The sequence below is a fragment of the Triticum dicoccoides genome, chromosome 2B, assembly GCF_002162155.2.
Source record: "Triticum dicoccoides isolate Atlit2015 ecotype Zavitan chromosome 2B, WEW_v2.0, whole genome shotgun sequence".
Lineage (NCBI taxonomy): Eukaryota > Viridiplantae > Streptophyta > Magnoliopsida > Poales > Poaceae > Triticum > Triticum dicoccoides.
Genome location: NC_041383.1, coordinates 158,082,850 through 158,107,331, shown reverse-complemented (window position 1 = coordinate 158,107,331; position 24,482 = coordinate 158,082,850). Strand labels below are relative to the sequence as shown.

Below are 24,482 nucleotides of genomic sequence, written 5' to 3'. Positions count from 1 at the left end.
AAAATTTCTAAGACTTCAGAGACTGATACTCGATCATCAGGATGAACCTGATTATCAACAAAGATTTTTGAAAGTCTATTGAGTCATCCATCCAGAAGTACATGGAAAGACATAACCGGACTTGGTCCGAGAATAATCCCAAGAGCAAGCTATCGAACCACAAGATCATCACTACATCATCGAGGAAAGATCTCAATTCCACAAATAATCAAATCACCAAAAGCAACATGACACAATAACAAAACTCATAATATTTGTATAAACATGTCTACGAGGTCAAAAAATCCTCTGGCCCATGGCACCGCCACGGTAGAGAGAGAAAACGTATCCACAAGAGCACTACTATAAAAGACGTTGACGAAGGCAACAACAAAACTCCAGTCGGCGCCTCTGTCTCTCTCAAACACCTACTTCCTCCATTCCGAATTACTTGTATTAGATTTGTGTTAGTGTTAGATACATCCATATCTAGAACAAATCTAAGACAAACTTTTTGGTATGGAGGTAATGCTTAGCAAGCCCCCCGAGTCCTCCTATACTGCGAGTAATGTGCCTAATCGCAAGGTTGCATGCACTCGCGCCCTTAATAGCCCTTTGCACCCTATAGCAGTTCTTTTATTTAACAGTTTTTTAAGAGAATGTGAAAAACTGTTCACAAAACTTGTAAAATATTCACTTAAAAAAGTGATTTCTGACAATAAATCATGAACTTAAAAAATTCTCATAAATTTAAAATATATTTTGAATTATAAAATGTCCACATTTATAAAATGGTCATGGAATATTTTAAACCTGTTTTAGAAAATGTTTACTAGTTTTTAAAAAATGTTCATGAAATATTTAAAAACATGAATTATTTTAAAATTTTAAGAAAATTTTCATGGTTTTTTGTAAAGAAAAACACATAAAACTGAAAAGGGAATCAAGGGAAAGGATATAAAATAATTAAACTGAGAAAGCAAAAAAAAAGACAACCAAGGCATGTAAATCCACCGAAAAGAAGGAACGAGCAAAAAAGAAAATATTGTCCAAAACATACTGAGCTAGCCCAACTACCGTCGCAGCGGTGGACGTTTATTCGTTGTTCGTGTGGTTAGCACGAATAGGATTCACTAATTATCCCTAGTTCTCCTCAGTACTGCCGTACTTCGTTATGTCTTTCCAATTGATTTCTTTTTCAAAAAATAACTCTTACAAATTGATGGGGTATAAAAAATATTCATGTTGCAAACATGACGTCTTGGTGTGGCCACACCAGAAAAGGTCTCACAAAGAAAGAAAAGGCGTGGTAAGCCACAATCAATCATGAGATACGTGCTTCGGTCGATCCAGGAATCAGGATTGCTAACATGCCCATGGGTACAAATGGTGGCCGTCGGAGGAGGACTCGATCAAGGTGAACGCACACGGTGCTATGTGGAAAGCTCGGGATAATGATACTGGAGGAGCAGTCTTGAGGGACCATCATGGAGGGTTCCAGGCAAGGATATTCCATTTTTTTCCCACATTGTCGATCTAGAGCTTGCTAAGTTACTGGCAGGCAGACGCGGTATTCAATTGGCGACCGAAATTGGGGCTAGAAGTTGACTCTGGCAATCGACTCTCAGGCGGTTGTTCACAAGACCAACGCTACAAGGAGGGGCATCCCGGCTTTATGGCCATATTGTTGATGAGGTGAAGGACTTCTCAAATATTTTGAAGAGTTCAGGCTTAAGTAGGTGCGGCGACCGGCGAATAAAGTTGCACATAGTTTAGGTAGAGAAGGTTGCTTGAATAAGCTCCGTAAGACTTGGTTCCATGTACCGCTGAAATGTGTTAGCTCGGCGATGTCCTCGTGACACCTTAATTGCAACAATAACCAAAAATACATGAACATGGGTAAGCTCCGTAAGACTTGGTTCCATGTACCACTGAAATGTGTTAGCTCAACGATGTCCTCGTGTCACCTTAATTGCAACAATAACCAAAGATACATGAACATGGGTCACCAAATTTTCACTTAGTAGATGGCGTGCAAGGTGGTGCATGATGAATACAACAATTTTCTTCCCCGATGAAAGATGTGCTCCTACTACTATTAGTCCCGCCACGTACCCTAAACCGTTCAGGAATACTAAGTGGACTAAGTAGATCTGACGATGGGATTAACAAGTAAACAACGTCTCCAAACGGCAAAGGGGTTGACGAGGGAGCACATCAAACTCGAAGGGAGTGCAACTTACACACACACACACACATACACACACACACACATCACTGTCCAATGATTGCAAAGTCAAATCATTAATAATGAAGGTAGGGATTGCCGAAAGAGAAACATGTTATCTTTACCGACAAGACGATTATGTGTTATGTCCAAAATTAACCTTTGATAACAATCAACTATATGTAGGTTACCACTTATCTTACACGGTTCAAAAGAAAGAAAACTGATATCGTATCAGTAGATACTCATCTATTTGTTGTGATATTTATAACTATCAGTTAACGACATATCGGTTACCACCAAAGCTTGAGCTCCGAAAATCAAATTCACTTCATGTGTATGAATTGATTGTGTTGTCCACACTTTCTTAAGGCAATAAAACGAGTGCCATCGCCTACCTGAACATTTTCGTTAACCAATGCCGAAGACATCTACATGAGCTTCAAAACAATAGTATCCATGTATTTGAAGTCACAAAATCAACAGCTTGATTTCTCTCCAAACTGTCACAGGAAAAGCACAGCTGATCACAGTGCTCCATAGAGTTCGTGCAAAGTCAAACCAACTTTGCACACATATATGGAGGATCCACGAACGTGGACAGGTTACTCGAGCTCATCCCAGTTGACTGTCTAGCAGGCGGGCTGAAGCTGGCGCGTGGCACCGACCACACGAAGTCAAATTAAAACCATAAGCTAGCAGGCAAAGCAAGGATCACAAGGGACACGCAGAAAATCCTTGGATATTCGCTGCCTGATTGCTGCCCCCCCTCCATGAACGGGTTGGTTCCTTTGAAGCAATCCCCAGCTAGCCTTTCTATCTCGTGGTCACGGAAATCCATTGGTTTTCTTAAGCGACAGCGTTCGCTGGCGTCTCATTTTCTTAAGTGAGAGCGTTGGCCTCTTGTTGGTCACGACGTATGCATCACAAGAACACCTCTCCCTGTCTTGAAGGGTGCGTCTATTTTTATTTCTCTACTATATCATGCGATGGGTGAGTTTCTAGATAAGATTCCTTGGTTTTATTGAAAATTGGTCATTGACAAAACACGAGTATCACAAAATAGTACACAGGGGGGAAGAAAAGTCTAATGGCGGAGTAGGCCTTGGAGCACCACCAGTGTATGGAGGCCAAGTTTTATTTTCCTCCATACCATTTTTTGTTTCCGGTTGGGGCCAAAAGAACTGGTTTTCAGAAAATTAAAAAAAATCAGGTTCTTTCGCCTTGAAATAATCTAAACGAGTTTTGAATTCACCTTTTTTCTTGCGTTGAAAAATGTATCTATTTTGGCCTATCTCTAGCACCCATCTTTTCCCCAAGCCGGGGGATCGAGTCCTCTCAGTTGTGCCCTCTATTTTTTGGGGCAGAGACATTAATACCCAAAATAATAGCACGCATGTGAGGGCCTTGATTCCATGACGTGGAGCATAATACTAGAAGTTGTTTTCACCGGGGAAAGAATCGGTTTGTGTCACAAGATGCATACGCATACTATATGATCCAGTGTAGATTTTAAATTAAAAAATTTCAAAGCAAAGTCCAGTGACAATATGTCTCGACGTGTAACGATATCATCGGTTATTGATCGGTTTCCAAAAAAATTGCTCGAGAAGAAATATAATTTGCTAGGTATACTTTATGAAACAATTGCTTATTTAACACTATCTTAAATTTTGTTTCCTTACTTGACACTGAAAAAATTATTCTTCCCTATCTAACAACGAGTCTAAATTCTATGTTCTTTATGACACTTTCGTCCATTTTAAGCCTAATTGACACTTGAAAAGACTCTTTTACCCCTCATGTGTGGTGTATGTGTTAGCAATAATCTTGACTTTGGAATAGAAAAAGGTGGTCATAGGAGTACAATCTAGTTTGGCTAGCTGATCGATTGAGGTCATGTAGTCCGGTTAGGACATTGTCAAGTGCCTATACTAGGTTAGTACGTGTACGTCAGGGAGTACTAGTTCTACGTGAGTTAGATTAGATGGTGTCCGTGTCCGGCTAGCTTAGCTAGTTTAGGCCTTGGTGCGTGTAGGTTTACGATTGAGTTTTTTTTTCCTTTTTGATCGGATTTACGATTGAGTTGGGTTGGTGGCTGCATATTACTCCCTCCGTCCCATAATGTAAGACGTTTTTTGACACTACACTAGTGTCAAAAAGTGTCTTACATTATAGGACGAAGGGAGTAGTATAACACAGCCAAGGCATAGAAAAGTTGTGTCGTGTGGAAAAAATAGGAAGGAAGATAAATAGCAAAAAAGGCATGACGAATGTCGTTGGCTATCTGTTTTTTGTCCGCGTGCGTTCGTCGTGTTTTGATATCGAATAGTGTGTGTGTGAGTAGTAGCATACACACAACAACGTATGCACATATAGCAACACACATGCACGCGCGCACACACACAACACACACGCATGCGGCGCGCGCGCACACACACGAGCAAGACACACACGCGCAGCAGCGACACACGCACACACACAACACACACGCATGCAGCACACACACACACGAGCAAGACACACACGCGCAGCAGCGACACACGCACACACACAACACACACACATACACACAACACAAACACGCAATAGCACATATATCATCAGTAGCACAAACATACCACATGATGGGCAAAACGGTCTTTTCAGGTGTCATTTAGGCTTAAAATGAATAGAAGTATCATAAAAGGCATAAAATTTAGATTCGTTGTTAAATAGGGAAAAAACATTTGACGATGTTAAATAGGGCATAAAATTTAAGCATGATGTTAAATAAGAAATTTTCTCATACTTTATTGGGCTTTGGAAGGTGTTTTTAATATGTTTCTCATGGTCATTTGTTGCCGAAACACTTCCATACTTACCTTAGGATTAGTTTGCAGTTGCTTAAGTGTGATGAACTAAGGTCAGTTTATAATCCACTATGAGTAATATAGATGAAAACAAGAAAATGTTGGTTAACCAAATAGAAAAAGAGAAATGATTCAACCCGATCTATTGATTGGACCGTGTTGTTGCGATTATATCCTTAGCCTGCTTCTTCTCTTACTTCTTTCTCCATCCATTGACGTAACTCCTCCTCCTACTCCATATATGCTTCTTTTCCTTGCCCACTTCTCCTTCAATTGTTTCTCCTCGTCGTCTTGTATAGAGTTCACGAGTTGAGTTGGTTGCCCCTGTCTCATGGTGAAGCTTATGTTGGATATCTAAGAGCACCTACAACTCTCAAATCATCTCTCATATGCTCGCGGATGCGTCCGGTCAGTGACCGGACAGAAGAAAGAAGGAAAAAATTGACCCAACCAGACCCCTCATATCTTTCTTATATGTCTGGGCTGTCCACGAACCCTCATATCCATCTCAAGTATGCGAAGGATATGAGGGCTCGTGGACATGCCCGGGCGGCGCGCTCGGTCAATCCGCCACATATATAGGACGCGGCCTCACCTATGACCACATTTTCTCTTTCTTTAGTCATTCTTTTCTTTCTCCCTCTTCATATCCGCCAAGTGCAAGACTGAACATATGAGGAAGAAAATAAGAATTATGACTGCGCGGTGGATGGATAGGGGTTCAAAATGGACATGCCCGGTCACTGACTCGGCGCGTCCGCGGGCGTTTGAGAAGTCGAATTAGAGGTACGTGGCTGAAGATGCTCTAAATAAAACTCACATGTTTGAGCTCGGAGAAGATGGTTCGCAGGGTGGATGGATTCAGGCCCACCAGATTTCGTGACAGTCTCTACCCGACCGACACCTATTACATGCCATGTAATGAAAAGGGTAAAAATTGGTTGAGCAAATAAGATTATATCAAAATCAACTGCAATGGTCAAACACAGCCTTAGAGAAAACAAAACTCTTCCAAAGTCCATCATAAGCCCTATGTTTCCAATTTTCAGTATACAGTGGACCTGAACATAAAACAACCAGCCTGCGCCGCGCCTCAGGCGGCCTGCAGATCTTTCCCTTCTACTAGAGCAGCCTTCAAAAAAAAAAAAAAGAGCAGCCGTAGGCGAATGTTCCATTCCATTTTCCCTCTTCTCAGAGAGGACAGCAGAGGCGGAGCTCGAGCTCTCTCGCAGCTCGCGGCCATGGCCCCCTCCTGCGGCGCCGCCGTGCCGTACACCCTCCTGGGCGCGCTCCTCAGCGGCGGCGGGTCGTACGCCCCGTCCTGGCCGGCGTGCGGCGGTCGCGCCTTCCTCCGCGACTACGCCCGGCGCGGCACCAACGCGATGCTGTGGCTGGGGCTCCTCGCCGTCACGTGGGTCCTGCTCCGCCGCATCGCCGCGCTCCTCCGCCTCTGGGCCCTCGGCTCCCGCCTCCCCGGCCCACCCGCTCTCCTCGCTGACCCCGGCCTCGCCGCCGTCTGCCGCGCCGGCGGCGACATCACCGGTAGGCTCACCGCACCCCTCCGCCTCCTTCCCCTCCCCCAGTTTGCGTAACTATGATTTTGGTGGTTGCGTTTGATTGTATTATACTATTGGATTGGATTGGTGGTGGCTCTGGTGGGTGGGGACTGGGCTGGATTTCGCGCGAGCTCGTCCCCTCCACGTTCTAGGATCTTCGGCATGGCCTGGCCTTGTTGTGATGCTCGAGTGTCACTGTTTGATCGGGAACTGTATGCGATTGCTGCAGTTTGATCCAGATTTGGTCACGCCTCCTTGACGCGCGTAATGTTCAGATTTGCTTTAGCTGAGGTGTTGATCTGGGCATATCAATTTGATTGTTCGAGGTCGTTAAGGCGGTTGGTTGATTGCAGCTCTGTTTGCTGGCAACGGTATTTGGTCATTTAGCTTTAAAACTAGTGTTAAGAACTGGAGATGATTGATACTTTGTCATCACTAGCCGCTAGGTACACCCAGGGGATGAATGATTAGCACAGTTGACCTTAATTTGAAAAAGGTTTGCAGAGTTTGCTGATTATGCGGTGATCAGGTAGATATTGGATGCTCAATTTTGATTATACTAGCTAAATGCTTTGTACGTTGCTGCGGAGATTTTATTGTATTAACTATCAACTGCATGCGTTGTGTAACCATCAGTCCACAACTTTGTGTGAAATGAAAAGTCGCGAAGTATACATCAATCAAATGAAAATACATCATGATACATGAGTGCTACATAGAATGCACGGCAATTGTGGCACTTTTGCCGGAAGAGGAAGTCAAGTTACTTTGCTAAGTTATATTCACGCAATGAAAAGTCCATCATGTTAGTATACTTTGCCATGTATTCTAACTTTCCTTGAAATGAGTACTTTTCGGTTTTCGCAGAAGAACTTTCTAAGAACAAGACCTGCTGTCGTGCATTGAAATATTAAACATTGCAGGCAGCTGGTACAAGTCACTCTTTTGTTGTTGAATTGTCCTTTCCCGTCCCATGCAATCCTATATTTATGGCTATTGCATTCCTTATCTTTTCAGGGTTGGTTAGCATGTGCATAAATCTGGAGCGGCATAAGCTAGCCCAGCTCAACTCTGTAGGACCCATATTATTCAAGGCTAAAGCACATGGTCCATCAAATGTTTTGTATAGATAATAGTTTGTTTTATATACAAAAAAAGACAGTAGTTGGTTTTATCTCTACCAAAAAAAAGATAGTAGTCGGTTTTTGAGTTTCACGCACAATCATTGTGCATTGTAGCAGATTTATTACAGCACATTTCCCCTTTGCGCTTCATTATTTTATCGCTTGACTTCTGATCAAATGTTCCTTCGACTTGCTTTATTTACAGGCTATCTATCAAAATTGCATGGCAGTTTTGGACCAATTGTTCGATTGTGGTCAGGACCATCTCAACTACTTGTCTCAGTTAAAGATGCTTCCCTAATCAAAGAGATGCTAACAAAAGCTGAAGATAAGTTACCACTGACTGGGAGGACATATAATTTAGCTTGTGGAAGACTTGGCCTATTCATTTCCTCATTTGAAAAGGTATGTTGTTGATGTGGATATTTGTAGTATTACGCTTTCTTTTGTCTTGCCATATGTGTTACTATGCTAGTTATAATTGGTAGATGGTACATATCATTATTGCTTTGATCTTGTGTTTACTTCTTTTGATGCTCTTGTCCTTCTTTTCAGGTCAAAAGTACCAGGGAATCACTGAACATATTCTTGAATGAAAAACTTAACGTCGCTGCCAGTGAAAGTTCTTTCAAGATCATTGAAGCTGTTCTCCATAGAACTGACTCTACTAAGGACATGGATTCTCTGGACTGCAGATCTTTTTCCCAACACATGGCATTTAACATCATCGGTGCAGCTCTTTTTGGTGATGTCTTGTTTGATTGGTCTGATGCTGCAGCATATGAGGAGCTTCTGATGGTTGTTGCAAAGGACGGCTGCTTCTGGGCTTCGTATGCGGTTCCCCCATTTTGGAAACCTGGTTATAGGAGGTACCGGACCCTATGCGCTAAGCTGAAGATCTTAACAGAGAGCATCATCAGAAAATCCATAGACCAAAATGGTGCACTTAGACATAACAATCTCAGCTCCTGTAAGATAAGTGAAGGGGTGGTAAAAGATCCAGTTAGATGTACTTCTCTGCTAGATGGGATGATATCACGTCGTGGTTTCGATGGGGCTGTACAAGGGCCTCTCAGTTCAGAAGAAGAAATATGTGGGAATATCGTGGGTTTGATGCTGCATGGAATTTCCACATCTGCTAACTTGCTCTGCAACATTTTGACGAGACTTGTCTTGTGTCCAAAGCTGAAAGACCAGGTACATATTTTTATTTCTCTGTTGCAAGTTGTCCTGGTTGCTCTTTGTCTGATGTTAACACTGCTGCTTCTTACCGCCTTCTTGTTGGTACGGTGAAACGAACATATATGTTCTAAACAGGTCACATGGTTACATAAGTTTCATAGCCCCCCATTACTTTTCATTTTTATTCATTGCTTCTAGCCCACTGTATATTATTTTGAAATCTTGGTAGTCTCAGGGTTATATGTCATGTGCATAATAAATGTTTCTCTAGTTTGTCTGACTTGGGTGAAGTGACCTTTACTCCATCTCCACATCAACTAAAATGTTTTTGTCGGTGCGTGTTTGAGTTTATACCGTTTGACTTTGACTTACAGTTGCTGCTTCTTTGGACAGCTATACGCAGATATTGTTGCTGTTCACACTGAATCATCTGAGCTGGTGACGGACGATGTGCTTAAGATGCAATTTGTACTTGCCACTGTTTGTGAATCTGCTCGCCTTTTGCCTGCTGGACCTCTTCTCCAGCGATGTTCTATGCAACATGGTACACATGCTTCTTAAGAAAGAAAAATCTTCAGCAACACTGAGCTTTAGAGCTTGTTACTTGTATGATTACATGGTCTTATCATTCATTTTTAAAATTGTTTACATGTTCCTTATGTTGAAATTATGCCTTTATCCTGAATTTCATTCGCACATCTAGCGGCAAGAGAGATCAAGTGTTACTTATTCCTAGTATGTGTTTGCTATGTTATTGATCTCCCTTTGATTTGGTTGCAGATTTGACTCTCAAATCTAGCATCACTGTACCAGCTGGAGCGATATTGGTTGTTCCTCTGCATCTCGTGCAGATGGATGCTTCCATATGGGGAAATGATGCTTGCCAGTTCAATCCTAGTCGTTTTCTCCAGAAGGACATCGATCTTGGAGGTTTCTCCCTTCCTCCCTCATTTTACTTCCACGTCTAGGTCACACCTCCTTATAATATAGCGCAATTAAGCAGCAAAAGTTATGTATTGATGGGTATTGCATTTCATATATTTCAAATAGAATTCCATTCATGTCAAGGAAGGTTTCTATTCAGCACAAGTACCTGGTCATAAATACTGAGAATTAACATAGCACACCAATCTTCTGGAGAATGCATGCTTACCTATATCTGGATAGTTCCATGTACATTGCTTCCATTTCATTTATTTTATGCAAAAATGAGACTCCTCCTATTTCTTTGCTGACTAAGTTTTCTTATTTTACTGTAGGAATATTAGCAGCACATAAAGGCTCAAATGGGATCAAGCTTTTCACCGAGCATGATAAGTCCGACTCATTTCTTCCATTTGGTTCTGGGAATCGAGCATGTGTTGGGCAGAAGTTTACAATTCTTGGGATCTCTATGTTGGTTTCCTCTCTTCTCCACAACTACGAGGTTTGTTATGATAACTGTTGTGCCTAATTCCATGGTACATGTGCTGGTTGCCTTCTTGTTTTATGCTCACACCAGCTCTTTTTTAGAACATGCAATGCCTTGCATAACTTTATTCATACGAGCATCATGAAACACAGTAACCAAATGTTCAGAGTGTTGTCATTTCTTTTAGGCCTGGGAAACTTTTGACTAAGTAGATGGGATCTTACTCTCTTGAGCTACAGAGTATGACCCCTCGTAAGTTTGTGTTCTAAATTTCTAATATTAATTTGGAAACTCTTAACTTGCAGGTGCAGCCTCAACCAGCTTTAACCAAAGAAATGAACTTGGCAGTTGACATCAACAACTTTCGCCATCTTCCAAACCCCAAAATCGTCCTCACAAAAAGAAAGATTTGAAGCAAGAGTTCAGTGATCAAACTTTGACGCCTTACCTTATGCATTTATATGTTTTTTTACTGGTGTTCCACCAGGGTATGATCTCTAGTCTGTTCTCCTACCGTCGTTTCAACTGCGCTGAAGTTTGGAAAAGGTGCCACTTCGCGACCGTGGAAGGTTTTTCCCCTCCAGATTTTTTACAGCCCCGACGAGCTTTGTTACACCTAGTTGTTATTAGCGTTTTGAGGCGCTCTGGGCTGTGAAATCACGGGAGGTGTTATTGTTTGCCGACGTGCATATAAACAAACAGTCTTCTTTCTTTTCTCCGGTGTTTTCTCCTCCCCTCTGGAGGACTGTAAGTCTGTAATGTCCGTCCGTCCAATGTACGATGACATATTGTATGCTGTATCATACACAAATTATGCATTATACATATATGGTCAGGCTGATGTCCGAAAATGTCTCGTTTAAAAGTGTTTGTGTTTTGATGGAACGTCTCATGTTGACCGGTAAGTAGGGATTGGAACCTGTCATTTCGTTGGTGTGTGTGTGTGACAGTTCTTAGTTTGTGTTATCTGCCTGAGATTTGGTATACATGGGTCTCGCACTACAATCAAAGACTTCAGAACATGACAAGATCATCCAGCATTACTTGCATAATTCTACATAATGACTTAAAACATGATATGATCAGCATTTTCAGACAAGAGGCACTGAACATCTCCAGGGCCATTTTTCTCCCTTAAAAATGAGCCAAGACAAAGAAACAGGTCCCATAGTTTGAACTCTGTAGTCAGGTTTCAGTTCATGACACCGCTAAAAACTTAGGGATGCAACTTAGGGATGCAGAACGGCGCCCAATCGCCCCGCTATGAAGTCAAAACAAATCAGGTTACTTTGTAGTAGCATTTTGTTAGCGATGTACTAGTTCAGTCTGAAGTACCAACTCCCTGTTTTGCGGGCTTATGCGGGACGCCGCCCTGCATCCCTATGAAAACTGCTGCTCGCGAAGGAACAGGCTCCTTCTGAAGACACATTGTTATACCCAGTATACAGCAAGACACACTTATTTGTTGTGACTGAGACTCTGAGAGCCTATCCAAAATTCCAATATTGAGCAAAAGAAAGTAAGAATGATTAACCTGACACTAAAATACCTGAACACAGAGCATCTCAAGAGATGGAGCAGATTAGAAAGAAAAAAAGTTGACAGCACATCTGATGGCAAGGTAAATATTTCCAGGTTTAATCAATCTACACGCTGACACCGCAGGATCAACACTCTTGCACAGTACAGGTAAAGCTGGGACGGCCAACCGATCGAAAAACCACTGGACATCTCTTACAAGAGTTGCATGTCAACAGAAATTCTACAGTGAGAAAAGAGGAGAGAAACAAGCCGTTCATAAGTAAACTACACCGAATACAGAACACACATTCAACAACCACAGCTCGCATTCAACTACCACCACTGTTTGGAAAAATTATCTGCGCAGAGGACTGGACCCCATCTGTAAGCTGCTTGACAATTGTTTCCTGCTCACCTTTGTCCGCCGGACAGAAACCTCCTCTTGGAATGTTCATTGAATCGCAGTCCACGCATGGATATTTATCTTCTTTGAGAAGAACCGTCTTCAAGTTTGAAGCTCGCTCCATCACGGACCTTAAAAATGAAATTTGTTGCTCTAGGGGCCTAAAGCCAACAAATTCAAGCTCTCTCAGTTGCCAAGTTTCAGAGCTTGTGAACTTAGGCATGCTCCATGACGGCTTCGTTCTTTGAGCCTCATAACCTGTCGTTGTTCTTAACTGCTCATCATCCTGGCAAGCATGGTCCCATATCTGCATAAAGTATCGACGCATTCAGTACAACACGATCATGGCCACACATACTTATCTGTTGTGAGAGCCTGTTCTGAATCACAAAATGTATGTTATGTGTGATACATATATTAAACTACAGAAAGTAAAAATGAATGACCGGAAAAGTACCCGCACAGAAAATATCTCAACGGATGGAGCAGCTTCAAGGAGATTTATTGCCCATAACAGGTCAAAATCCACAAAGATGCCACAAATAGACAGCTTCCTTAGCTGTTTGAATGCATGGCAGAGTTGCTTTCCTTCGGGTTGTATCCAAAGCCTTTCTCCTTCGAAATCCAAAGTAAGAGTATGGATGTTTCTGGTACCATGTAGAACCTGGCTCAGACTAAACTCCTGATGATCAATGGTTGCACCACAAATAAGGCCCAGCACCTTGAGGGATGGAACAGAACCAAAACGCAAGGGGGCCTCGAAACAAAACCACTCGTCCCAACTTAGATGCTTCAGTTTTGGTAGGCAGAGCACCTCAATTCTCCTCAAGCAGGACATGCGGACTTCAAGGATTCTGAGTTTGGAATCTGGTGCATTTATCTGCCATACTGAAGAGTCCCCAACACACAGTGGGACAGAGATAAATGCTTGAGTTGCTTGCAAGAGTCAAACAGGAGGTGTTGCATATCCCACTCAGCAAACCGCACATTATACAGACGGAGCTTTGTGAGGCACTGAAACACACTAGGATAGGCTGTTAAAAACCCATCGACAGCCAGGGCTTGCTGTAGCATATACTCATGTTCACAGTCTCTAGGATCCTTCTCATCAACAATTGCAAGGCACAGGTTTTTTACTACCCCGCAATCAATCGCGTCGCGAGCCAGTGAGCCAATCTCACATGCGTAATCGCCGGTCACATAGAGCTGAAGGCTTAGCCTTTTGATGATGGTGGATTTGCTGTTTGGGTCAGCCAAGAAACTCCTAGTTGCTTTGGTTAGACGTGACATTGCTTGATCCATGTGATGTGCTGCAATGGGTTCCGGGCATGAATGGGGCAGAAAATTCCAGACACGAAGGTTGAGCACAGGAAGCGACCATGGCAAATCTCTCCACCGCTTTGACAACACGCTAGTTCGTGTTGCCGTGGCTGTGTCAACTCTCCCCAAGATAGATAATAATATGTCATCAGTCAGCATGCTGAGCCTATCTTCATGCTTTGTTCGCTGCAAAGTCAAAATAATAATATCAGCAGTTAGTGAATGGCCTTGTTGCACGAATCATGATATTCAAGGAGTAAAGGAAAAGCAATAGTAAGTTAGAGCAGCTACTGCGGTAGACAGGAAACCTAAGTTAGAGCAGCTACTGTGGTATAGCTGAAGTGGTTGTGCAAATAATTTGACTCCAGGAATGATTTGGCCAATCTGCCAATAGCCCAATAACCTGTGCTCCTTATTTGGTGCACATTGCGAAGAAAGCTACGACGTGCAAATCTGTCAACAACTCGTGCTCCCTATATTTTTTCACAAATGAATGGGCAGTCCAGGGTCAAGAGTTCTGATTATTCTGGAATCAAATTGTACTTAGCAGTTAGCAGCAACAAAATGCCTGGCAGAATCCTTTTCCAGTGTTCAGAAAATCTTTGGGTTTCTGGCTTCCGTTGTTTGAATCCATGAGTAATCCACTAATCTGGCGGTCAAAACCCTAATGAGCAACGTACCAAACACACACTTACAGTTACTCGTGAAACAGCTATAAGAAGGACATGCCTAACTACTTCCAAGCTAAGGTCTCCTTTGGCTCATAGGATAGAAACTAGCACATATGCCCGTGCGTTGCAACGGGAAACAAAATTAACATGCATTTAAATTTAATAAAAGTTGTATGTGCAAGCACAGTTGTGCTTCACTACAGAAAAAAAATGCTAATTTGTTTCACTCACAAGATGCCCATATTTTTCCATGCACGTCGGCTCTTATGTCCTCTGTTTGGTCAGGTGTTATTGGGTCCACTTAAGCACGTCCATATTTGCTCTTATGTGTTATACTCCCTCTGTTCGGTCAGGTATTATTAGGCCGGGATCGGGTCCACTTAGCAACGTCTCTATTTGCTCTTATGTTATACTCACTCTGTTCGGTATGGTATTATTAGGATGGGATCAGGTCCACTTAGCAGAGTCCATAGTTGCTTTTATGTTATACTCACTATGTTCGGACGGGTATTATTAGGCCGGGATCGGGTCCACTTGCCGCGTCCATATTTTCCACACAGGACATCGTCCATATGCAGGATTTAATTGGCATATCTGTTTCCCACAGAATCCCGAGAGTGGAATTTAATTTTAATGGACCCACTCTTTACCCTCTGCTACTAATCCATTAGGCTGCTTGTTGATTTTAACTCACAACCGTATTTAAATTGACAGGTCTAGATGAAAGAAAGCAAGGTGGGACTATGTAATAGCTGAAGAAACTAATTGAACGGCTAGTGTGCTGGGAGGGTAGGTTGGCCGGATTCGTTGGGCCAGCACGGTCGATTGATGTCCTGAGGCCCAAGCTGGCGACGTGTGGTTAGTCACGCGAGCCTCCAATTAAAACGATCAGCATCCCCTAAAAAAGATTTAAAAACGATCAGCGCCAAAACCTGGCACGTTTTCTTGAGACTTTCCAAACCTGTCACGTGTAGTATCGAGCGGAGTTGAAGCCGAACAACATCATCAATCTGGCTTCTAAGTGGACGTTTATTTTTGCATGATGGACGTTCCTTTGGCAACCGACATATGAAGCAGTCCGGTTTGAGCCACAGCTCGAACGCAAAGATGATGTCATCTTTCCTTAAGATGGAAAGCCAATTCGGCTATACGTAGTGCAGCAATCCAACACGTAAGAGATTGCATATGCGAAACTGACATCAATTTACATTAGGAAATACAACTTAATTTGTGGAGGAAAACGGTTATTTAATTCACACATGAGATTCAACTTAAAACTAAGAACACACACAGGAGTCTATCACACGGCATGTTATTGAAAGAAACATATAGTTAGTCGTAATCCTCTAGGACACATGCACATTACGTGGACTGCGGGTTGAATCTCATAAAGACCAAGGACGTTAATACAAAAATGTATGATGGACCAAGAATATCTCCTCCCTTATTTATTAAGTAGGTATAGACATTACTAGCAAAAATGCCCGTGCGTTGCAACGGGAGATAGAAAAATAGCTCAGGTCCTTAGTTAAGACCCTCTCCCTGGAGCAGATCCAGGTCCTCTATTTCAACGCGACATCTCATCCATATCGCCGCTTATTTTCCTTCCCTCTGTGCAGTTGGCATGTGTAGAACACATAGTTTATGATGTGATAAACATCTCTAACAGACATTTAAGTGTGTAGGTTCCAGAACGTGATACTTTTACACTGTCAACAACATAGTAAAAATCGTTGGCCATAGCTTGCGGCACTTGCAGGTAGGAGAGGAGGATGAAGAAGTGGATGGGGCAATGGTGCGGGTGCGGCCAACATCGATGATGATCTGGTGATTCACGAAGGAGGCAAAGGCAGCATGGGAAGGGCAGATGACTTAGGAGAAACACATGGGTGGGGTGGGATAGGAGGCATTTGACAAAAATGGCACACATTTCCTTTCATAGTACACTTTTCTTTGTCCTTGACAAAAAAAGCACATGTTTGATATATAGTTGGATAAAATGACACAACTGAGTTCTCCCTCTATTTTGAGATGTGGGACCACCCTCTATATTTCTTTGAACACTTTTGCACTTTGTCAATTCCTTTACACTGGCTTAGTATGGTTCGATCAGAGGCCATCGTAATCGATTGAAGCGCAGGTGTTGCTGTGGCCTTTCCCGGCGCTCCGCCCGCCCCACACACTGCTACGTCGCCCCAAGTCATATTTCTTTGAACAATTTTGCACTTTGTCAATTCCTTTACACTCGCTTAGTATGGTTCGATCAGAGGCCATCGTAATTGATTGAAGCGCAGGTGTTGTTGTGGCCTTTCCCGACACGCCGCCCGCCCCACACACTGCTACGTCGCCCCAAGTCTTCTCCTGTGTCTCCAAAACAATTGCTGCCAAAATTTGGATTGCATCAGAGACAAAACACTTCAACCATACAATGCTACAGGCAGCAGCTACAACCAACCATTGTTCACAGCAAAGCAGCCAAAGAAAAACATCAAGTCAACTATTGCAAAACAGTAGAGGTAAAAAAAAGGTAAAAAAATAGTTGTCACGCCGAGAAGCCACTGTGCAGCTCCTCTCTTCACTACCATTCTGCTCATAAATTGTCTTTGCCCCTCTACTCTACAGTCGAAATAAAGTAGAGAGCTTTGCTGGGAATAAGAGAAGCTTACGATCTTTGCTTCTGAAGAAAAAAACTCGATGCCCTTCACAATTGCATATGTGTAGTTTACAGTAAAGCGAAAACTTAGTTATAACTACCAGGAAGAAAACCACAATCAATAGATAAGCTAACAATGCAGCTATGAAAAAATCATGGACCCTTTTCAAGTTGAAGTAGTAGTTCTACGCTGCAACATCTAGTGGCTTCAGAAATTATTTGAAGTTTTACATATATGATCCACTTCAAATAATTTAAGAAATAAAAGCCTGATTCTGTCTTCAACACTTTAAAATTCTCACCCTAGCTCACCGTATCATTATTTCTTACTGCACTTACGGGCAGGCTAGATGTATATGATGGTACATGCATGCTATACATACCATTCACCTAACAAAGTATAGAAAGTCATCTTAGAAGTTTATTCCGCCAAGCACAAATACTGTATGATGAATCAGATGCCACAATTTTATTTGATTAGGGGGTTACCTCTAGAAATAGCAGCACATAAGAAGATAACTGCCTATGCCAGTTATGAAGAAATTCAGCTGCTGTGACATTACCTATTGAGCATGACCAACGTTGCCTACGTTCACCTCAACTTGTTGGCCACCATGTCGGACGATGGCCCATAGACGACCCTCACCTTCAACTCTATCTGCAGAAAATCAACTTGGTGGGTAGAGGTAGCAACTGAACAAATGGAAAAATAGCAGCAGACAATAGAATGGTAACAGAGGTATTGAAGCAAACTGTACAAAGAGTTGCAAACCCATCCAGATGAAGTAGTCTATAAGTAGTTGCAGATTGTACCGAGCTGGCCTTAAAATTGAAACCAAAAGCAGACAAACAATTTCTTTCAGAAGGAAAAGAAATCACTATTATAACTGACTTCATGACATTTATAAAAAAGAAGTGAAAAGAAAATAAAGTTACTGCTGAATAAGATAAGATATCTACAAATTTAACAGTACCGGCACTACATGTAAGGCCACATTAATTCAATTGATACGAACGTTCAGCATTTCCTACGAAAATGTCTAAAGCAGTAAAGCTTATAGCATGAAAGCTGAACATTGGATTAAAACAATGATGTGAAAACAACATTTTTCCGCTAGATCCATAACCGTAGAAAAACATCCAATTGATTGTATCATTACTTCAATGAACTAAATGAGAAGTAGTATTACTTAAGAAGTCCATATAATCAAGATGAAAGCATGTACAGCTAACATTTTTGTGACCAAAACCAATAAAGCGTCAACATTTCCCGGATCCATAGACACAAGAACATACTGGACTGATACCCACTTTAGTGTGGCATTTGCAAGATATTCAGCAAAAAGGAGCATAAAGACAGCTTACCCATTCCACCTCTAGACAGTACAGTCAGATCTTTAGCTTAAGCTTAATATCTGAACTGCAAGTGTAAACACGACACTCATGATAACAGATGAACATGTCAACCTACTTGCCTAGAACCAATACAGAATTGACATATACCATCGACTCTATTTTGTACTGATGATCCAGACACTAAAACCTGAAAAGTAGTACATTTAACTAAAGTTTAGGGTTGCATGAGCAATAATAAGAACAAGCCTGACACCTTGAGGATTCCCATGTGTCTACAGTAATACATATAAATGAAGCACTCTAGTGTGAAAACTAAAAAAGATAAATTGAATCTCAAATTCTTTGTGTCTTGACATCAGGAAAGGAAACTAAGCAATGATGAGGTCGGATATAAGAATTCAATATAGAAAGCATCATTGTTGTAAGTCCGTTTATTGTAACAATTAGGCTAATGCGCAGGATCAATCAGCTAAAACTCGCAGTCGAGGGCCTACTTGACCAGCTTTCCAGCAAGCGTCGCGTCCTGGATGCGCGGCTTGGCGAGGTAGTACTGTCACAAGTTGAGCGGTTAATTAGAATTTTATGAAACAATAAGAGATAGAACAGTCTCTGTATAATTATTCAAGGAAAGTTTGTTGAGCAGTTAATACAGACGACACATCAAACTACAATGCATCCACAGTATATGACAACCAAAGACATTCGCATAATCTAGAAGACAGCTATGATATCATATTGATGAAGAAGGGAAGAAAACATAGGAAATCTGAACTCACATCATTATACTGTTTACGCTTCGCTTCCTTCTTTCTACCACGTCCTTTTTTCAGCTCTTCTACAGGTTCAGCTTCTTCCACTTCAACAACTTTCTCTGACAGATAACACCACCAATGTCAGCAACCAAGATGAAAATAAGCAAAACATAGTTCAACACACAGTGAGAGACATAGCCAAGGTACATTTGTGACCTGATCAATCTTTTCAAGTAGTGTGTCTTTGTGAGCAGATCGTCCAACTTGCCTTCAGATCAAAAGCCTCCTACCTTGCAGCTTCTCTTCCCGACCTCCTCTTCTGCCTCTACCTTGCGGTGGGTCTGACACCAACATAGAGATGGGGAGTGGCACGAGGCGGAGCTGCAGGGCTGCCTTCCTGGGTCGGACGCTTGGTGTGGGTGCCCGCCTCAGCCTACCTGCTTTTCCCGTACCATTGATGATATTTCTCCCGACGACCGCGGCGAAACCATCGATCTGCCAAGACAAACATAAACTGATAATCTGAACTTTGTACCAATTACTCACTGATAAACACAACGTACCAGATGGCAATGCCATCCAGAAAAATCATTCGCCTTCATGCACGTGCAATGCAGTTCATAACTGCGATTTATCCCCCGTCATATGCTCCAAGGCATAATATTACGTTTAGACTAAAAGGACATGCAACTTTGTTTTCATCAAGGAACTGAATGATGTCAATTGCAGACCGCACGTTTCTTCGGTTCAAGAACAACTAACACCAAGGGAGTTCAGCAAAGATTCTACATGACATTATCAAAAGATCAGTCCTAGCTTTTTCAAGCGGAACAAATACGGATATTGTAGGAAAAAGGTTCAGTAACAAAAAGAGGTTGTATTTTTACCTTGGAAAATTGGGGTCCTATATGAGCATCAATTGTGTTGAACGGATCATGGAACAAAATAGTTGTCAGCATACATCACAATGCTCGAGCTATCTGAATCCTTTGTTTCTGCCTGCCACTAAGGGCATCTCCAGCCGTTCGGCCCCCCAGGGCGCCTAAATAGAGCGGCCTGGGAGCGTGCTGGCGCTAGTTCGGCCCCTGGGGGCGACCTAGCTCCCAGTCACGCCCCCACGTGCCGGCCCCAGGATGCGGGAAATTCAAACTTGGTCGTTCCCGCTCTCAAAAGACGCTGCAAATCCGGCGATTTACAAAAAACAGAGCGCCACCGTGCGCGGCGATTCACTCGGCGGGGTCGGCTCCAGGCGTTGGCGGAGTCGGCGTGCGCGGGCTCGTCGGTGTCGGAGCTGCTTTGGTGCAGGGCTGCGTCGGCGCGGCTTCGGCACTGCTGGGCGGCGATGTAGAGGCGTCGTTCGGGCTTGGCATCCATGTGGTCGTGGGCGTCGTCGGCGTCGTCGACGTTGCCGTCGGCAGCTCGTTCAGGATGAGGCCGCGCTGCACCAGGTACCACGCCTTGAGCTTCTCGTCGTTGCTCTGGAGCATGTCCGCCCCGCCCATCAGAAAAGCCATGTCGGTGTTTCTCTTCTTCGCGGCGACGTTCGTCCGGAGCAGGTCGAGCTTGATGGCGTTGTTCTTCATTAGCGACGACCACCGCGCCTCGGTCTTCTCTTCGCGTAGGACGGCCCGGGCCTGGGCGTCGGCGAGGCAATGCTCGATGGACTCCTGCACTCGCGCGGTTGCCGCGTCGGCGCTTTTCCCCTTCTTTGCCAATTTGTGGCCGTCCGGCCGTCCCTCTGACGCGCCCGGAGTCGCCGCGTCCGGCTTGTATGTCTCTTTGGCCTTGTCGAGGGCACGTCGGACTTCCGCCCACTTCTCGCACTTGTCAATGCGCTTGTAGACGTGGAGGTGCTTGAAGTTGGCGTCTTGGTTGTCGCCCCGATACATGGCGAACATACGCAGCAGCTGCACGGAGGGACAAACAGTTGACGGGTGACGGGCGTAGGGGACGAAGATATGCGGGCGAACGGCGTGCGTACCTGATCCTCAACGCTGGCGCCACTCTCCGGGCGAGCCGCGACCTCCTCGACGATTCCATGTCATTTGTTGCACGCCAACTGGATACGCCCCCAATGGTTCGCCATCGCCTTGGAGCCGTGCTGCATGTAGACGCCTTTGAAGTAGGGGTCGACGAGCTTCCGCTCGTCGAAATCGGCCTTGATGCGGTCCCAGTACGTCTCCAAGCTCTGGTTCGCGCCGGTGGTCGGGTCGAGGCAGACGACTTTCCATGCTTCGGCGAGGCATTCCTCCTCCTTGGACGCCCACTTGATGCGCGGTTCGCCTGACCTAGCCGCCCGCTTCTTCTTCTTCTGGCGCCCCTTCGTCGGAACAGGAGCCGGCTCCTCCTCCTCCTCCTCCTCGTCCTCCTCCTCCTCGGGTTCCCGCGCGTCGTCGCCGTAGACGTAGCCGAGCTCGGCCTCCATGTCGCCGCTGAGGTCCACTACCTCGTCCTGGGTGGCGAACCCGGGAGACGCGGCGGCCGCGGTCGATCCTGTCGCGATGATGTCGTCCATGTCGGCTCCTGTGTCGTCGGCGTCGCCGAGGTGCGAGAAGGGTAGCGGTCCGCGGTAGAGATGGGGCGTCGGTGTGGACGTGTAGGCGGCGGGCGGCGAGTAGTTGTATGGAGGGTACTGCACGCCGACGAAGGCGGGCGAGGGCGTGCGCGTAGCAAGGTGACCACGAGGGAAGGTCACGTTTGGGTTGAACCCACCGTGCGCGTCGCCGTCGGTGTAGCCGGGCGACGATGAACCCCATGGAGATCCGGCGCCTTGCTGTCCCCAGGGCGCGTACTGGGCGTGGCTGACGACGGGTGGATTCATCCCCACCTGGTCGACCGATGAGGAAGACGCCGCCGCGCGCGCCGCGTTGTCGCGGGCCTTCTTGGCTATGGCCCTGTTCCGCCTGTCGGCGGTGACTGCTTCGCGCCGCTGAACTTCCACCCTCCACTCGGTGTTCGACAGGCCCGGTGGCTTCGATGGCGGCGCCCTCGGCTTCCTCTGCTTCGGCTGGGCCACGGCGCCAGTCGCGGTTGCCGCCGCGCGCGGCATGGCGTACTTCTTCGGCGGCATGGCGTGCTTCTTCGCGGCGAGCGGGAGGGGGTTTGGCGGGAGAAAGGGAGAGAATGGCGGGAGGAAGGCGAGCGAGCGGGAGAGATGCGAGGGAAAAGCGTCAAGAAACAGCGGGAAAAGGCCCTCGGGTCGCTTCCAGCGCGGGCCCACGCGCCTTTTTCGCTTGTGCCGGCTCCCCAAGCGCCCCCCAGGGCGCCGGGTTCGGCCTGGGTCCGCCGGCACCAGTTTTGGCCCGAGCCGGCGAAAAACGGACTTCTGGGGGCGCGACTGGGGCCTTTTTTTGGCGCCGGCGCGGCAAAATCGCCTGGGGAGGGCCTGTTGGGGGCGCGGCTGGAGATGCCCTAAGAGTGCAGCCTCACTCTCCAATGATTTTGATCTCCAAGTATTTCTTTAGCGAATACCACTCAAGGATCCTGCCATACTTCTCACTCTCCATCTCCTTGCAGAGCAGTATGTTGTCCTGAATTTTGCCGCTCTGTATCCATGCCGTGTGGCTGACATATGTCATTGCTCCGCAAGTCTTGGCCTCTCCTAATAGCTTTGGCACCATACCAAGAATTCAAGTGAGCTAACTTGATTTTCCAGAGCCGACCGTCCCACAGAGTGCAACACGCATGCCTTGCTGAGCTTGAAAATTCAGATCCTTCGGCATTGGTATCTCAGGTGAGCCATCCCAGGAGAAGCACCCATTGCTGACCTCAATTGCAACATTGGAGCTACCACTTGGTAGCCTATGTATATCATCCATCAACAACTCTTCAAGGCATAGGAAACATCTGGATTATCCTGAGATGATAAAGCCAACATAAAGCAGATTGCCATTCTGCAATAATTAAAATCAAGACTCTATCCCAGCAAATTACCATGTTGCAAAGAAGAAGAAAATCTGCTGAAATTAAAGCGCCCCTGATCTAGATGGATGAGATGTTGGTGGAGGTACTGGTAGGCCAGCGACGAGCGAGCAGCCAGAGGTGCGTCCTCCATGGCCGTTGTCCATGGCTTGCAGGTGGATTAGAGCGGGGCTGTAGCTGATGGCGCTGGCGACGTACAGCCACGGTGCTGCATTGAGGGAGACGCGGGGGGAGGCGCAGGCGATGGCGGCCGGGAGCTGCGAAGCCGGTCGTGGCCGTGACCGGAGCTAGGTTTTAGGTTTAAGGAGAGGCCATGGATCGAGGCGAGCTCGAGGGTGCCGAGAGAGAAGGAGTAGAACGGAGATGAAAGAGGGGCAGGCGGGCTGGGGGAGATCACCGGCGTGCCCCTCGTCGGCGGCGGGCGGGAATAGGAAACTTGTAGGAAATGAGATGTCATGTACCTCAAATCCTATGAATAGGAATAGTAAGGAAGATGTCCTTTGGTTCACATCGTAGAGTTTTTTTCCATTGAGTCTAGGCTAATGTTTGTTTTCCTATGAAATGTGAAGGATAGGAAGAATTCTTCCGCAGGAATAGGATTCTATTCCTACAAACTAAATGACTCTAAAGGAATTCTTCCTATAGAAATCCTATACTATGCCATTCCTTCAAACCAAAGGAGGCCTGAATGAACTGTAAAAATCACTACTGATCACGGAGTCCAAGTCAAACCGCTGGAATCTAGGAGTACACACATGACAAGCAGAACCAAGAACGATCACCGAAGGGCAATGCCGCTCCTTGCCCAATTGGCCCATCCCAGGCCGCCTCGGGAGGTCGCAAATTATTTGGCTCCATGAATGATCTGGCCAATCTGCCAATAACCTAGTAATCTTTATCTGGTGCACATCGCAAGAACAAGGTGCTAGCCTTTATCTGTTCAGAAATGAACGAGAAGTCCAGGGTCTTGATTCAGACTCGACGAGAGCTCTGGTTATTCCAGCATCAAACTGTACTTAGCAGTTAGCGGCAATAAAATGCTTGGCAGAATCCTTTTCCAGTGAAACGGCTACATGAAGGTCATGCCTAACTATTTCCAATCTTCAGAATGTACACCACTTGGCCCAAAATTACCAATTACCGAGTGCAGATCAAACGGCTAAATAAAACCTAGGAGCACACACAATAAAAGCAGAACCGAGAACAGTTACCGAAGACCAACGCTGCTCCTTGCCCGATTGGCCCATCCCAGGCCGCCGTCGAGGGGTCGCTCCCGCCCTGGCGATGTGGCGCCCTCTCGCGCGGACTCCCGACGCTCCTCTCTCCAGCCGGCCGGCGTCCCCGCCACCGTCGAACGCTGCTCCCCGCTAGCGCACTCGCCGGGGCCTCGCTGCGACTCGCCGGCTCGCGACGCACCGCAGAGCCTCCGGCTCCTCGGCGCGTCCACGGCCGCCGCTGCGCCTGGAATTTCGTGGCTTCTCGTCTTTACTTTCTGAATTTTTTTTAGGTGATTGTTTTTTTTTCTGAGCGTATTTTGAGGGGGTTGCTTTTCTT

The 24,482-nt window shown here is 45.2% G+C and overlaps 3 protein-coding genes and 1 long non-coding RNA gene across 4 annotated transcripts; 1 reads left to right on the top strand and 3 right to left on the bottom strand.

Moving 5' to 3' along the window:
* Positions 1-6,226: 6,226 nt before the first annotated feature.
* LOC119362741 (11-oxo-beta-amyrin 30-oxidase-like) lies at positions 6,227-11,187 on the top strand. Its single transcript, XM_037627992.1, has 7 exons — positions 6,227-6,600; positions 7,944-8,143; positions 8,294-8,935; positions 9,314-9,464; positions 9,701-9,850; positions 10,180-10,346; positions 10,637-11,187. Exons 1-7 carry the CDS (start codon positions 6,300-6,302, stop codon positions 10,742-10,744), a joined length of 1,719 nt encoding a protein of 572 aa, XP_037483889.1. The 5' UTR covers positions 6,227-6,299; the 3' UTR covers positions 10,745-11,187.
* Positions 11,188-12,109: 922 nt separating this feature from the next.
* Positions 12,110-13,093, bottom strand: LOC119367439. Its single transcript, XM_037632953.1, has 2 exons — positions 12,713-13,093; positions 12,110-12,562 (listed from the first exon to the last, which is right to left on the bottom strand). The coding sequence occupies exons 1-2, from the start codon at positions 13,091-13,093 to the stop codon at positions 12,182-12,184; spliced, it is 762 nt and encodes a 253-aa protein (XP_037488850.1). The 3' UTR covers positions 12,110-12,181.
* Positions 13,094-13,131: 38 nt separating this feature from the next.
* Positions 13,132-24,434, bottom strand: LOC119360716. The gene is made up of 2 exons (XM_037626239.1): positions 24,140-24,434; positions 13,132-13,761 (listed from the first exon to the last, which is right to left on the bottom strand). Exons 1-2 carry the CDS (start codon positions 24,173-24,175, stop codon positions 13,132-13,134), a joined length of 666 nt encoding a protein of 221 aa, XP_037482136.1. The 5' UTR covers positions 24,176-24,434.
* LOC119362740 lies at positions 16,206-20,376 on the bottom strand. Its single transcript, XR_005173612.1, has 5 exons — positions 19,895-20,376; positions 19,224-19,502; positions 19,032-19,126; positions 17,463-18,805; positions 16,206-16,627 (listed from the first exon to the last, which is right to left on the bottom strand). It is a non-coding gene; the product is annotated as an uncharacterized LOC119362740 (long non-coding RNA).
* Positions 24,435-24,482: the final 48 nt, after the last annotated feature.

Bases quoted from the DNA above. Each gene is read 5' to 3' on its own strand.
- LOC119367439 (XM_037632953.1), bottom strand. From the start codon at position 13,093: ATGTCCTGCTTGAGGAGAATTGAGGTGCTCTGCCTACCAAAACTGAAG. The intron at 12,563-12,712 runs GTACTTTTCCGG...TACTTTATGCAG, and splicing joins TTGAGATATTTTCTGTGCGG to ATATGGGACCATGCTTGCCA.
- LOC119362741 (XM_037627992.1), top strand. From the start codon at position 6,300: ATGGCCCCCTCCTGCGGCGCCGCCGTGCCGTACACCCTCCTGGGCGCG. The intron at 6,601-7,943 runs GTAGGCTCACCG...CTTTATTTACAG, and splicing joins CGCCGGCGGCGACATCACCG to GCTATCTATCAAAATTGCAT. The intron at 9,851-10,179 runs GTTTCTCCCTTC...ATTTTACTGTAG, and splicing joins GAAGGACATCGATCTTGGAG to GAATATTAGCAGCACATAAA.
- LOC119360716 (XM_037626239.1), bottom strand. From the start codon at position 24,175: ATGGGCCAATCGGGCAAGGAGCAGCGTTGGTCTTCG. The intron at 13,762-24,139 runs GTAACTGTTCTC...TTGACTTTGCAG, and splicing joins AGGAGCAGCGTTGGTCTTCG to CGAACAAAGCATGAAGATAG.